The following is a 15,577-nucleotide window of genomic DNA, read 5'->3' as shown; positions in this document are numbered from 1 at the left end:
AAATGGAGAGGGATGGGAAAAGGGGGAGGGTTGGCGAAAGGTATTGGTAAAAAGGAGGGGAGAAGGGTAAAAGGTGAGGGCTGCGGAAATTGGGAGTGGAGGGATGTGGAGAGTGGAAGGCGGTTATTATATAGTGAAAATAGACAAGGAATGTAAAGATTTAGCCTATTATTTTTATTATTATTATTATTATTATTATTATTATTATTATTATTATTATTATTATCATCATCATCATCATCATTATTATTACTATTATTATTCGGTTCTGCCTATTCACATCATTATCGGTCAATAAAATCCGGAGTCATTTTGATGTAAATACCTTGAGTATGTAGTATCTTAAATCGCATGTTTACAAACGTTTTAACTTAAACGTGAATCGATACAAAGGTGATCTATGGACATGCGCAGTGGATGAAATGAATTTACTTCCTTGTTGGTTTAAAAGATCAACAGAATAAAGGTAAATAATATTTGTATTTCTTTATTAAGAATTGTTTGACCGATATTTAAAGCAAGATTGTGTGGGGAAAATAATAAAAAAAGCACATTTGAACGATCTCTAATGCTGTTCTAAATTAGAACATCGATCACTACTTTCGTTTTGAAAATGATTCGTATAGACAAGGAATTTTATCTTTGTTTAAGGGCAGTGTTTTACTTGATTGTACTGAATCTGTGCGTTTTCATTTGAATGAAACAGTAAGCTTATAAAAGTGATTCATATAGTTTGTTTACATAGATGGAGGTACCCGGGAAGAAGCGTGACCCTGACCTTGACAAGGGTTCCACTGACGCCACGGTCTACTGCCAGCCGTGTGGAGAAGGGGGTAAACGCGCTGTGGCCCAGGGCTTCTGTCAGACATGCGAGGAGTACATGTGCGCTCCCTGTGTCGAGTACCATAAGAGATTGAAGATGTCCAGGAACCATATTTTGCTGTCCAAAGATAAGATGCCCTCCTTCTACCCGTCAACGAAGAAATCAGCTATCGCCGACACGGATTATTGTAACAACCATCCGAAGGAGATGATCAAGTTTTATTGCCCGACCCACGGAGACCTTGGCTGTGGTGATTGTGTCGTACTCGACCATCGCAGCTGTAAAGTTGACTACATCGCTGATGTGGCTAAAGAATTTGTCATTGGAAATGAATTTAGAGAGCTGGAACCATCAATTAAACAAGCTGAAGATCTTTTATCCGGGCTTGTTAGTAACGTCAAGGAGATTTTTGGTGAAGTTGAAAACCAGTCTAAGGTTGAGATAGATAAACTGAGGAAGTTCCGTGCAGAAATAAACACATATCTGGACAGGCGCGAGAAGGAGTTGCTCGACAACATTGAGAAGGTGAAGACTGAGGATGAGAACGCGCTGACTGCACTTAAGACCGATTGTGAGTTGATGAAAACCGGACTTGAGGCCATGAGGACGGAACTGACTTCCGGTGACGTCTCGGTGAACCAGCTGTACGTGACGGCAAGGCGAGGCCGTAAGGAGCTATGGGGAATGTATAACAGTATGAAGAAGATGGTTGATAGGGTGAACGCCCGGAAGTACCAGTTTACTAAGGACGCGGACACGGAGCGGCTACTGGGATCGATAATGGGCATTGGCACACTTGACGTTGCGGGAGAGTTTCGAAAGAATAGTATGTTTAAAAATCACTTTACATGTTTAAGTATCACTTGACCATACAAACGATGGCGTTGTAATTATTTGAGTAAAATTCTAAGTTATATTTCAATAATTGTCCTTATATTGAGTTCTTGTTCATAATGGCGAAAGCTATTACTTAAATTATGACACAGAAGTTTAACTTAAACTAAATTAAAACGTATTAATACTCAATTACTGATCATCAATAAGTTTTTGCTGCAATTAATTCGGTAAACCACGCTTGGTTTCAAGTACACTGCAAGTACACTGTAAACAAACATAAATGGGCCTCGACGCGAATGCCAACGCAGCCTGTTTTTCCCATTCGGTATAAATTGGAATTTATCATAAAATCCATAGTTATTGGGTTTACTGTATATAAGCGTATTTGTAGCAACATTTTTTACAGTGTCATTTAAATATATTTCAAGGTTTTCACAACACTCCGACCTTTTCCATCTAAAACAAAAAGAACTTTGATTTATATGTATTTTTCTGTTCGAAATACTATCTTTATGACTATTTTTACTGTTTTAAAAAGGTGATCAGCTGACTCAAAGTAATGGTAATGCCCATTTTTAGTGCTGTGTCTTATATGCCCAACATTTGCACCCCGTGCAAACATATCAACGGGATGCACATTTGGCCTTGGGGTATGTTTTTGACGAGTTTATATGACAATTGAGAAACGAAAATATTTTCAATAAAAAAACAAAAGTTATAAATAATTTGCCATAACATTTCGACAGTTTTTTTATATCAATTGCATTACTTTTATTGTATTTTGTTGAATATTCGATCTAAGACCTCCAAAATAGAAACACACACTGGAACATAATGCAAATTTGCCTCCGAAAGAAAAATGCATGTTTGCGCTTATGTGCACACATTTATCCCTGGTGTAAATCTTGTCACAATAATTGGGCTAAAATATCAAACTGACAGAAAAGACATGTTAATAATGTGTTCGTAAGATATACGGGGGAAATTGTACAATGAATTTGTTTGCAGGCGTACTTAAGACGGGAACATAAAAATGATTATAACACAACTTGTCAAATATAGCTTTTGGTGCTCACTCGGTGAATTTTATTGTATATTACACTAAAACCAAAAACGCCTCTTTATCATTTATATTTATTACCGGGTGTCTGTGTCTTGTTTGTTTAATCTAAATTTTCTCATTGAAGAAAAAACACTTAAAATTGAAGCTGCACCCTTTTAAAAAAAGTTTAAACCATTGTCTCATTTAAGTTTATAAGACGAAAGTGAAAAAATAATCTAGTCCATTATTGTGTTCAGTTCCAGTTCCTGACGTCTCTACTGTGACATGGAAGAATGGAGCAGACATCAATGTCAGAACGCCACAAGACCAGAGAACCTGCTTTATTTCCGGCCTCACCCTGCTGTCTCCCGGTATCTTCCTTCTGACTGACCGCGGTAACAGGTGTGCCAAACTGGTGGACGCCACCACCCGCACCGTCACGTCCCGACTCGAATTGCCAGGCAGGCCCCGTGTCGTGTGTGCGCTTCCTGATGACCAGGCCGCTGTCACTCTCTTGGATAAGTCCATGATACAACTGATGTCTACGAAAGAAGGGCAGTTGTCGCGTGGAAAGGAAATTAAAGTATCACCTGGGTGTCATGGTATTGCATACAACAACAATAGACTATACGTTTCTTACCCATATAACCCGCGTATTGAAGTGATGACATTGGATGGGCTTATTATCAGTACATTTCAAACAGTGGATGGAAGACAACCTTTCCAACGCCCACTATACCTGACTGTGTCAGCTTCCACACCACCGACTCTGTACGTGTCTGACTACAATGCGCACACCGTCCTCCAGCTGTCTCTAGACGGGAAGGCCCTTCGAGAGTACAGGGACAAGAAGCTCGAATATCCCGTGTCCGTGGTGGCGGTAGGTCCGGGTCAGCTGCTCGTGTGTGGGAATAGTAGCCACAACGTGATGCTGCTGACGGAGAGGGACGGCAAGATGGTGGAAATACTGGGACATAATGACGGACTGGTCAGTCCCTACTCTGTGTCCTTTTGTCCCTACACACGCACAGTAGTTGTCTGGATGAACGGAAATGACTCATTGAAGGTATTTAATGCAAACTGACAGTGTTTCTTCCTTAGTCGTGATCGTTATTTTTAGGAAGAAATTACCATGCATTAAATAACCTTTAAACAACTGAAAAGTAAATGCAAAAACATTTATTTTACAATTTCAGCTTGCGGTTTTGATTTGGGTTTTTTGTAACCTTGTGTTATCAAACTGAATAACCATTTATATTAAATGACATGTACAATATATCGAATAAATATTAAGTGTAATTTTGCAGTTATGTTTAGCAAGAAAGAGAAAAACAAATTAGTGTAAATATTGTAGTAGTATCATAACATTTTTTCAAGTAACTATAAAGGATGTTTTCAATGGAAATTTCCAAGTGTAAATCCAGCTTCCATTTGAAATGTAAAAGTGATAAAAAGATTTTATACCTTCAAATTTAAGGTATCTAATAAAATGTATTTACATATTTTGAGTAATTACGTATCTTGAGACGCAAAATTGGTATTGCCTTTTTATTAAAATTGTATGTCATATTTCTTCATTTAACCATGTCCTGAAAATAACCAAAGATTTCACTTAAACATTTTAAATAAAAAATGTTTATAAACAAATCTTAAAGTGACAGTTAAGAAATCCTGTAAATATATGATAGCTGATTGGGCTCTGTATTTATGTTAAAGAATCACACTGTGTTCTTAATGTTTCGATGATTTGGTCTTAATAAACGTCTATTATTCATATCAAGCAATAATCAATAAAGAAAGGCAATGACCTGTCGCAAATATGAATTCATTTATGTTAGGGCCATCATTTAAATCTATCAGATTAGTGGTAAAAATTCCACAGTGGTTAATTTCATAATAGCTTCATTATGGCAGGTGTCAATGGGATAATCCGAGAATAGCTAGAAGGGTCGCAGAATGACTCATATACTTACATAATTTTCACCGCCCCGATAGCTCAGTGGTGGAGTATTCTCTTCGGGTGCGTAATTTCGGGGGTTGAGCCAGAATTCAGCCAATAGGCGCGGGAAGATCTTGATAATCTAACAAACAAGGATCAGTAAATTTGAGGCATTATCTGCAAAGTGGTTCTGATCGTCTGCTTTGCTCTCGTTTGGGGAAACTGTAACACCGGGTAATAAATAACTATTACCAACATAAACGTCGTTGTTTGTATTCTGTAAAAATGAGTTTCCATGAGTTTTTATGAATCATAAATTGAGTTACTGTGTACCATACATTGAGGAACTGTGAATCGTAAATTTAATTACTGTGTATTGAATATTACTTAATATTGTCAAATCAATTGTAAAAACACGGAATGCATACCAACGACAATGCATGGCGCAATGAAAAACAAAAAACACTAGGTGAAATCTTCAAATCCATTATATTTTAATTACAGTCCAACCCCGTTAGCTCGAACTCGTTTAGCTCGAATAACTCGTTGGCTCGATCTGGATGCTTAGGACCCATTTCTTTATACTCAGGAAAAGATTCCCGCTTGGCTCGAATTTTCTGAGGCTCGATGTATTTTCGCCGGTCCCTTGGAGTTCGAGCCAACGGAATCGATTGTATTGCGGATTTGAGTTGTGCAGGCTCTTAAACGTACCTCTCCGACCTGACTATATCCCTCTCATTTTTCCAGCAGCAATTACATTGCTTTGGAAACAAACAAGGCTACTCATCCCTCCGCCCTGGCTCTTTCTCTCTGATTTGCCTGGCAATCATAACATTGATTTGAAAACAAACAAGGCGACTCATAAATCCGTCCTGGCTCTATCCATCTAATTTGCCTGGCAACCATTTGATTGCTTTGGAAACAAACAAGGCGACTCATCCCTCTGTCCTGGCTCTATCCCTCTAATTTGCCTGGCAACCATGACCTTACATTGGTAACAAGCAAGGCGACTCATCCCTCCGTCCTGGCTCTATCCCTCTAATTTGCCTGGTAACCATTGCATAACATTGGAAACAAACAAGGCGACTCATCCCTCTGTCCTGGCTCTATCCCTCTAATTTGCCTGGCAACCATGACCTTACATTGGTAACAAGCAAGGCGACCCATCCCTCCGCCCTGGCTCTATCCCTCTAATTTGCCTGGTAACCATTGCATTACATTAGTAACAAACAAAGCAACTCATGCCAAGAAATCCTATCCAATTTTCGATTAAGAAGGAAACCACTGTATGCCAGCATATACCTGATTTTAGCAGCATATGCATTATGTTCCATTCAGTGGTTTTGTGCTAAGGGTTAAAGGGCTGACTTGGTTCTTCATGTAATTTTTATCAACAGCTAATTCATTTCATTTAATGGCCATTACGACCAGCATGAAATTCAGAGAAGCAATGATTTTGGTCATTTTCGGAAAAATCTTTCTATAGTGCATGTTTCTTAGGTTTAACGCTTCATCTCATTTTGTTTATTACGACACTTGTCAAAAATAAAACAAAAATTTCAATAATAGTTTATTATTAAGTATTGACATGATTTTCTTTACTATAAAAATATAATTATTAATTAACTAAGCTAAGCATTACATCTTTAATATTGTTTATGAACAATCTCCTTGATAACAATATTTAACTATCTAAACCACACTCTTGAATTGTGTTTAAAGATTGAAAACATCAAGCACAAATGTACTAACTATATTTCTTAGTTCCCCAACAACTAATTATTTTCCTCACGCCGGCCAAATCCTAATAGCCTCTTGTAGAACAATACTGTAATCAAGTCGTTTAATTTAACAACTTGATTATGGTATTGTTCTATAAGAGGCTATTAGGATTTGGCCGGTGTGAGGATGTATTTTGACCGAAATAGAATCACGAACCCCAGTCAAACTTATCGACTACCGGCTCAAAATGTTATGACTCATGTATATTTAATAAAATGATACCGGGGAGTTGTTTAACTGTGGATGTCGAAAATCTCCTTAAAGGGGCTGTACTCCGTATGATAAAATATCGAAAAAAAGAAGAGAAAACTGTCAAAAACTGACATAAACTTGGCATCGATGTGTAAAATGCATTGAAACTTACTACTTGAAGTACCACATAGTGTACAATTTATTTAAGTTGAGCAGTTATTTCGTAATTTCCTTTAAAAAGATTACTGGGTATGTCTACCAGGTAGAATTCATTTCTTATGCGTGATTGGCTAGTCGGTGTTATCACGTGATATTACCGAGGTACGTGTATAGCTTAATTATGTAATTAACAGAGTAGGCCGTCGTAGCTCAGTGGATACGACGCTGGACTGAAATTTTGGCGACACGGGTTTGAACCCGGTCTCCGACACAATTTTTTTTTTTACATTTTGGTACTTTTTTACAATTATGATATCACAGCGTAACACATTCCATTAGATAATTGTCCTGAGATTCATTACAGAAAAAAACTTTTTTTGGTGCGAATCTGGTGTACAGTCCCTTTAAGGGTTCATTGTACTTTGCGCTCATTATAAATAGATAAATGAAGGGTCTTCGCATTGATTCAAAAAGCTTAGTTCCTTCATTCGCAGCAACATATAGTTGATTAACGCGAGATTAGCAGCATCATTATTAGTTATATGATAGTTAGTAGAAGGAATAGTAGTAGCTGTTGTTGTAGAAGTGGCAACACGGCATCTCTCCGCCCTGGCTCTATCCCTCTAATTTGCCTGGCAAACATGACCTTACATTGGAAACACACAAGGCGACCATTCTTTCCGTCCTGGCTCTATCCGTCTGATTTGCCCAACAACCATTATTTGTGCATTGCTTTGGAAACTGGCAGGCAATGCGACTCATCTCCGTCCTTGTCATATATCCCTCGCATTTCCCCAGCAACCAGTACATTGCTTTTAAAACAAACAAGGCGGCTCATCCCTCCGCCCTGGCTCTATCCCTCGCATTTGCCCAGCAAGCATTACATTACATTGGTAACGCACAAGGCGACCATTCTCTCCGTCCTGGCTCTATCCCTCACATTTGCCCAGCAACAATTGCATTGCTTTGGAAATGAATAAGGCAACTAATCCTTCCATCCTTGCCAAATCTCTCGCATTTTGTCCAGCAACCATTACATTGCTTTTGAGACAAACAAAGAATTCGAGTGTCCGAGACTGTATTAAAGCGGTATATATAAAGAAGTTGGTTGTTTGACTCGGCATAACAATTAGTGTAGTTTGACCTTTTTCGTGCGTATTATTTCATCTAGTGTAATTTTTGCAATTCAAGATGGCGGCGCCCTTGCGACAAACCAGATACTCTTTAAAAAATAGTGTTTTTTTACTGCTTTATCGTGTTCATGGGGTATTCTTCATAAGAAACAAGAGCATTGAAGTGTCTCCTATGATGAAGAAAATAATGAACAAAGGAAATAGGTAATTGATGAGGAATCACAGTCCTAATTTTTTTGTCCGAATACTGTACATGTGTAGTTGAGAAGAATTATGGTCTTTTCCTAAACTGTCTGTTTCGTAAACTCTAAATCTTGACAGGTCCTTCCATAGACCATTTAAGCGCCCATTTTCTGGGGCGTGTGTTTTTAGCTCGACTATTCGAAGAATAAGGAGAGCTATCCCAGTCACCCGAGCGTCGCTGTAACCACTTAATTAAAGTTTTTGTAAGAGTTTGTGTACCACCTCAATATTTTCAAAGTCCATTGACATATGGCTTCGAAACTTTGCACACTTGTTCACCATCATAACCCCAACCTGTACACAGGAGGAGGTAACTCTTATCAAGCATTTTGATAAAATTATGCCCCTATTTCTACTTAGAATTTACGTTAAAGTTTGCGTACCACCTCAAATATTTTCAAAGTCCATTGACATCTGGCTTTGAAACTGTGCACACTTGTTCACCATCATGCCCCCAACCTGTACACAGGAGGAGGTCACTGTATCAAGCATTTTGACAGAATTATGCCCCTTTTTCGACTTAGAATTTACGTTAAAGTTTGCGTACCACCTCAAATATTTCCAAAGTCCATTGACATCTGGCTTTGAAACTTTGCATGCTTGTTCACCATCATGCCCCCAACCTGTACACAGGAGGTCACTGTAATGAGCATTTTGACAGAATCATGTCCCTTTTTCGACTTAGAATTCACATTAAAGTTTGGGTACCACCTCAAATAATTCAATTTATGGTAATATCTCGGCACATCATGTATTGCATTGAAATCTTATCTAACTGAACCATGCATGTTTCGCCAAAACTTTTCAATCCATACACCGAAAAGCGGCGGAATAGTCGAGAGCGCTGTCTCTGTGACAGCTCTTGTTAATAATCAGATAAATAAATACTTTTGAAACCATTTTCTTCATATCTCATACCAAGTGGTCACAACCGGTTACGATTGCTTATCTGGCAGAACTTCATCCTACTGAGAAAATGACCCTCTTAAATACGAACAAGAGCTGTCACAGTATGTGACGAATGCCCCCGAATGTGACATTGACCTACGAACAAGGTCAGTACATGAAAAGTTGATCTTGCCTTTACGTGTCAAATACATATGGCAAGTTATTTTAAATTGCCTCTGAACATAAAAAAATACCACCCATACTTGACGACCTACACTGTTATGTCCTTATATTCAGAATTCCCTTGTGAATAAACACTTAGTGTATCTTTCACCTAAGAGGTAGGGACATGGGTCTTGCACACGACACGTTGTCTTCGTATGTGGAACACATGTAGCAAGTGATTTTAAAATCTGTCCATACAAGGGAAAGTAACAGCCCTGACATGACAACCTATACTCTATGTCCTTATATGCAGCACTCCATTGTGAATAAACACTAAGTGTGACCTTGACCTTTGAGGTAGGGACACGGGTCTTGCACGCGACACGTCGTCTTGGTATGTGAATCACATGTGTCAAGTTTTTTTAAAATCTGTCCATACAAGGGAAAGTTACAGCCCGGACACGACAACCTATACTCTATGTCCTTATATGCAGCACTCCATTGTGAATAAACACTATGTGTGACCTTGACCTTTGTGGTAGGGACACAGGTTTTGCACGCGACACGTCGTCTTGGTATGTGGAACACATTTGACAAGTTATTTTAAAATCTGTCCATACAAGGGAAAGTTACAGCCCGGACACGACAACCTATACTCTATGTCCTTATATGCAGCACTCCATTGTAAATAAACACTAAGTGTGACCTTGACCTTTGAGGTAGGGACACGGGTCTTGCAGGCGACACGTCGTCTTGGTATGTGGAACACATGTGGCAAGTTATTTTAAAATCTGTCCATACAAGGGAAAGTTACAGCCCGGACACGACAACCTATACTCTATGTCCTTATATGCAGCACTCCATTGTAAATAAACACTAAGTGTGACCTTGACCTTTGAGGTAGGGACACGGGTCTTGCACGCGACACGTCGTCTTGGTATGTGGTACACATGTGGCAAGTTATTTTAAAATCTGTCCATACAAGAGAAAGTTACAGCCTGGACACGACAACCTATACTCTATGTCCTTATATGCAGCACTCCATTGTGAATAAACACTAAGTGTGACCTTGACCTTTGAGGTAGGGACACGAGTCTTGCACGCCACACGTTGTCTTGGTATGTGGAACACATGTGGCAAGTTATTTTAAAATCTGTCCATACAAGGGAAAGTTACAGAGCCGGAAGGACGGACGAACGGACCGTGCGATTTTAATATGCCCACCTTTGGGGGCATAAAAAGGGTGTTAAGCCTAATAATAAATAGTTCTTAGATGCAGACCATATAAAATGTATTAAAACACACATATACATGGTCATTGTACATTCCAGGAAAAAGACTGTAGCATGGTCAGTGCCTTTCAATCCAGAGGTATGATAAGATTTCTTTATATTTGATGTAAGGGCCTAAAAACAATATAAATTTAACATATAAGCTTGCGGAGATTTTATTACTGACTATTGTTTTTGATATATGTCTTAAAACTCTTCATTAAAGTGTATAGGAGCATAGCTAAGCCAGGTTTGAAGTCGTGTGGACGTTACAGAGGCAACAGTCTTATAACGAAAAGCTAATGCTTGAAAACAAAAACAAATACTTGTATTATGTAAAAGAGATTTAAATTTATTTATTATTTTGATAAAAGTACTAGACTGTAATCTTGGGCGATTTTTTCTTTTACCTTGGTGGCAGGTTTAACATATGTGTGCACCCATTATGCAGATTTTCCATGTTAAATATGAATGTTAAATGCTTCTATAGAACCGTATATCTTGTATTGATCTTTTGTTTCTATTTTTAGGCCCAGGGAACAACTGTCAAAACCGGTACTAAGAGCAAGATACGGTACTCGGACGGGGTGATACGTCGAACCAACTGGGTTGGCAATGTGCTTGAAGATACCATCCTGCAGATATTCGCCAATGGGGAGATGGATGTATTTGTAAACATAATCAAGGTGAAATGGTTATTGACATGATTATTATGACACATGTATAGTTTCATCGCATTCTTCAAGATAATTAAAGCACCCAGGGATTTCCCTCACAAACTATGCACATGTTTTGGACTCAATGTGCAAGCTAGGGATGCGCATTTTAAACTAACCATGCATCCCTAGGACCCCCAAAAATTAATAAAACTTCCATTGATTGGAAGCGATGCATTAGGACCCAATATGATTTCCACAAACCCTACATTTATCAAGTATAACAACCACATTTAAGTTATGCCCAACTTAGTACTCACTTCTTCAAATTCTGTTTACTCACCTATTTACTTGTGAAAAATGAACATTTCAAAACAATTACAGGCTTCACTAAACCAAGGTCACAGCATTAAGAATATGAACAAAATGTTCCGATATTATGTTTATTGTACATATCATTTAAGCTATGTTATGAAGAGACATTCTCATTCATCAGAGGTTTGATTATGATAAATCATCATCACTCTGGTGAACGAAAATGTGAAGAGATTAAATGATATAAACTATAAATATATGATGGCATGATACATGTAGCTGAAAACTAAGGGTAAACAAAGTAGAGTGCTCAGCTCAAGAGGGATGTAACTTAATATAAAAGTTTAGTTTGTTTTGCACTATTATATTATATAAGCGCTTGAACTAGAGATGAGACTACTAGCCCTAATTGGCTTCTATGTTGTCCGATTACTGCGCTCCCTTCTCATTAAGGCAACCCTGGTTCAATTCCCAGCGTGGGGGCATGTGAGTTTGGTATGTGGTCATCAAGCCAGACAATTGGGTTTCCTCCAGGCACTTTGGTTTTCCCCTGCAACACAAGACCGCCCTCTAAGACTACATAGTGCCAACAAGAGTGATTAATATAATGTTGTATTATTTTGTTTCACCAACTTTGTTTAAAGTATGGAAGTATAAACAAAAAACTGGCTTCTTAGCTAGTATTGACCTCTCTCTCTCTATATATATATATATATATTGGCTTTGCAGGTTGAAGTTGTTCCAAGCTACTCTGCACTGAAGGTTTGGTGGGAGGCAAGCGGAGTGCATGAAAAAGACAAACAAACTCAACAGCTCCTTGAAACACAGGCTGGCAAACTCAGGTGAGCATTGCCCCCAACATCAAGCCCGGGACTTTGTTAAACATCTAAATCAACCCTCGCACAATCATATGAAGTACCTTGAAATAATATATGATTGGTAAATGTAAATGTATGTTATTCTTCAATGACAGTTACCTCAAATTACCTGTATTTTATCAGTGTATGTATACCACATGACAAATTACGTCATACACGATATGTCAGTAGGCAATATTTGGCTTAAAATATAGACTTAAAACAAAGATAACTTTTCTTTTACTTCACCATTTAAAAAGAAACAGGGCAGTCTATGCTGCTTAAAGAGCCTCACCTTCATTTTATTACCGGAGTTTGATAAGGTGATTATTTTCATCAAACACTTCGACAAACCTGTTTCACAAAATAATGTTTTGACAGTGCTCCTTCAGACGGCTGTTTTGTGAAAGGTTTTTTTTAAGTGTTTTTAGAAACTAGACTCTCAATCAAACTCTGGTAAATGACCAAAAGAGGGGCTACATAAGAGGCGTAGACTGTGTTGGGTTTCATTTAAAAATTTGAAGAAATCGTGGAGTTATCTTTGTTTAAAGTCTTCGTTCGAAGCAAAAGCCTTCAGATATAGCATTTATGACGTAATTTAATTAAATGCTTCCAGCAGATAATTTAATTGTTAATGAAATCGAAACCAATTCCCATCACTACCTTTATTGACAGATGAATCAGTATTAAAGATGTATTTTTCTTGCAGGCACTTGTTACTTCAGTCTCAGGTGTGTGGGCGTGTACCTCCGGTCGTATTCATGAGGGATATCAGCATAGCTCGCCAGAAGCAAATAGAGGAGCTACTTAACAACCGTGACACAGGGCCTCCAGATACAGAATTGGAGCTAGAGGAAGACAAGCTTGAACTTCAGGTAGATTGGAAAAGGAAACAAGCATGGAAATCTACCGGGCATAGTAGTGATTTGGTGTTGAAACCAGGTGAAACTGATGTTGAAAGAATTGAGTTTGAGGATAAATCGTTAGATAGTCATGAAGTTGATAGTAATATATGTGAAGATGTATCATACAGTTTTGATCAAGAATTGAGTGTTGAAGAGAAAGGGGTGGAAGGAAATGATTCAAAAAGAGTAAGAACTAGTGACTTCAAGTTTAGACAAGATCTGTATGGGTTACAGCATGATTCCCTTATGAAGAAAGTGCTAGATAGCAAGCTGGCAAAAAGGCCCCTTGCTGCAGTAGAGGAAAAAGAAACATTCAATATGGACAGACTGGTTTTCAAGCAAGATAAGAAAAGGGCTTATAAGCCTTTTAAAGTATCAAAAAGAAGATTAGAAAGATTAGAAAGGCAGACTTATGGATACAATAATTATGATGATTAGAAATGTAATTTTTGTTCTTTTTTATGTGTGGTACTTTGCGAAAGTGTTGAGCAATAAAGTTTCATGGATATAGTTTATTTAATAACAATCTGTTAATATTTATAAGAAATTTCAGTAATGCAATGTTTTAGAGCATCTAAGACTACTGTTGAAATTGGTCTCAAAGCCATTTATATACATTTCAAGGTGAATTTTACTAGTTATGCCCCCCTTCGAAGAAGAGGGGTATATTGCTTTGTACAGGCATGTCGGTATGTCGCTCGGTCGGTAGACCAAAGCTTGTCCAAGTGATAACTCAACAATTCCTGGACGTATGGTCATCAAACTTGACATGAAGGTTGGGCCTGACCAGTAGATGACCCCTATTGATTTTAGGGCTCATCGGGTCAAAGGTCAAGGTCACAGTGACCTTTAATGATAAAATAATTTTAAGCTTGTCCGAGTGATAACTCAACCATGCCTAGACCTATGGTCATCAAACTTGATATGGAAGTTGGGCCTGACCATTAGATGACCCCTATTGTTTTTGGGGGTCATCGGGCCAAAGGTCAAGGTCACAGTGACCTTGAATGGTAAAAGGATGTCCATGTGATAACTCGACAATGCCTGCACCCTTGGCCCTCATTCTTGACTTGGAGGTTGGGCCTGACCAGTAGCTGACCCCTATTGTTTTTGGGGCTCATCGGGTCAAAGATCAAGGTCATAGTGACATTGAATGGTAAATGGTTGTCCGAGTGATAACTCAACAATGCCTGCACCCATGGCCCTCATAATTGACTTGGAGGTTGGGCCTGACCAGTAGATGAACCCTATTGTTTTTGGGGGTCATCGGGCCAAAGGTCAAGGTCACAGTGACCTTGAATGGTAAAACTACTAAAAAGGTTGTCCATGTGATAACTCGACAATGCCTACACCCATGGCCCTCGAACTTGACTTGGAGGTTGGGCCTGACCAGTAGATGACCCCTATTGTTTTTGGGGGTCATCGGGCCAAAGGTCAAGGTCACAGTGACCTTGAATGGTAAAAGGTTGTCCGTGTCATTACTCGACAATGCCTGCACCTATGGCCCTCAAACTTGAATTGGAGGTTGGGCCTGACCAGTAAATGGCCCATATTGATTTTAGGGGTCATCGGGCCAAAGGTCAAGGTCACAGTGACCTTGAATGGTAAAAGGTTGTCCGTGTCATTACTCGACAATGCCTGCACCTATGGCCCTCAAACTTGACTTGGAGGTTGGGCCTGACCAGTAGATGACCCCTATTGTTTTTGGGTAATCGGGCCAAAGGTCAAGGTCACAAAGACCTTGAATGGTAAAAGGTTGTCTGAGTGATAACTCGACAATGCCTGCACCTATGGCCATCAAACTTGAATTGGAGGTTGGGCCTGACCAGTAAATGGCCCATATTGATTTTAGGGGTCATTGGGCCAAAGGTCAAGGTAACAGTGACTTTGAACGATAAAAGGTTGCCCGAGTGATAACTCAACAATGCCTGCGCCCATGGCCCTCAATCTTGACTTGGAGGTTGGGCTTACCAGTAGATGACCCCTATTGATTTAAGGGGTCAGAGGTCAAGGTCACAGTGACCTTGAAAGCAAACTCGACAATTCCTGGACCTATGGTCATCAAACTTGACATGAAGGTTGGGCCTGACCAGTAGATGACTCCTCTTGACTTTGGGGGTCATCAGGCCAAGGTCAAGGTCACAGTAACCTTTAACGCAAAAAAGTTAACAAATCTTTTCCCAGTGATATCTCAACAATGCCTGAATCTATGATTATCAAACTTGACATGTAAGTTGGGCCTGACCAGGAGATGACCCTTATTGATTTTAGGAGTCATTGGGTCAAAGGTCAGGTTCACAGTGACCTTGAATGCGATAATTGGACAATGCCTGCACCCATGGCCCTCAAACTTTACTTGGAGTTGTGTCT

The 15,577-nt window shown here is 39.0% G+C and overlaps 2 protein-coding genes across 2 annotated transcripts; both read left to right on the top strand.

Moving 5' to 3' along the window:
• The first annotated feature begins 340 nt into the window (after nt 1-340).
• Nucleotides 341-4,001, top strand: LOC128242416 (uncharacterized). The gene is made up of 3 exons (XM_052959558.1): nt 341-466; nt 746-1,649; nt 2,960-4,001. The coding sequence occupies exons 2-3, from the start codon at nt 746-748 to the stop codon at nt 3,784-3,786; spliced, it is 1,731 nt and encodes a 576-aa protein (XP_052815518.1). The 5' UTR covers nt 341-466; the 3' UTR covers nt 3,787-4,001.
• Nucleotides 4,002-7,955: 3,954 nt separating this feature from the next.
• LOC128244650 (uncharacterized) lies at nt 7,956-13,714 on the top strand. The gene is made up of 5 exons (XM_052962673.1): nt 7,956-8,111; nt 10,535-10,574; nt 11,005-11,160; nt 12,175-12,287; nt 13,012-13,714. The coding sequence occupies exons 1-5, from the start codon at nt 7,966-7,968 to the stop codon at nt 13,643-13,645; spliced, it is 1,089 nt and encodes a 362-aa protein (XP_052818633.1). The 5' UTR covers nt 7,956-7,965; the 3' UTR covers nt 13,646-13,714.
• Nucleotides 13,715-15,577: the final 1,863 nt, after the last annotated feature.

The sequence above is a fragment of the Mya arenaria genome, chromosome 8 (genome assembly GCF_026914265.1).
Source record: "Mya arenaria isolate MELC-2E11 chromosome 8, ASM2691426v1".
In the NCBI taxonomy this organism is placed as follows: Eukaryota; Metazoa; Mollusca; class Bivalvia; order Myida; family Myidae; genus Mya; species Mya arenaria.
Note: the sequence above shows the minus strand (reverse complement) of the source record. Positions and strands in the feature narration are given on the sequence as shown.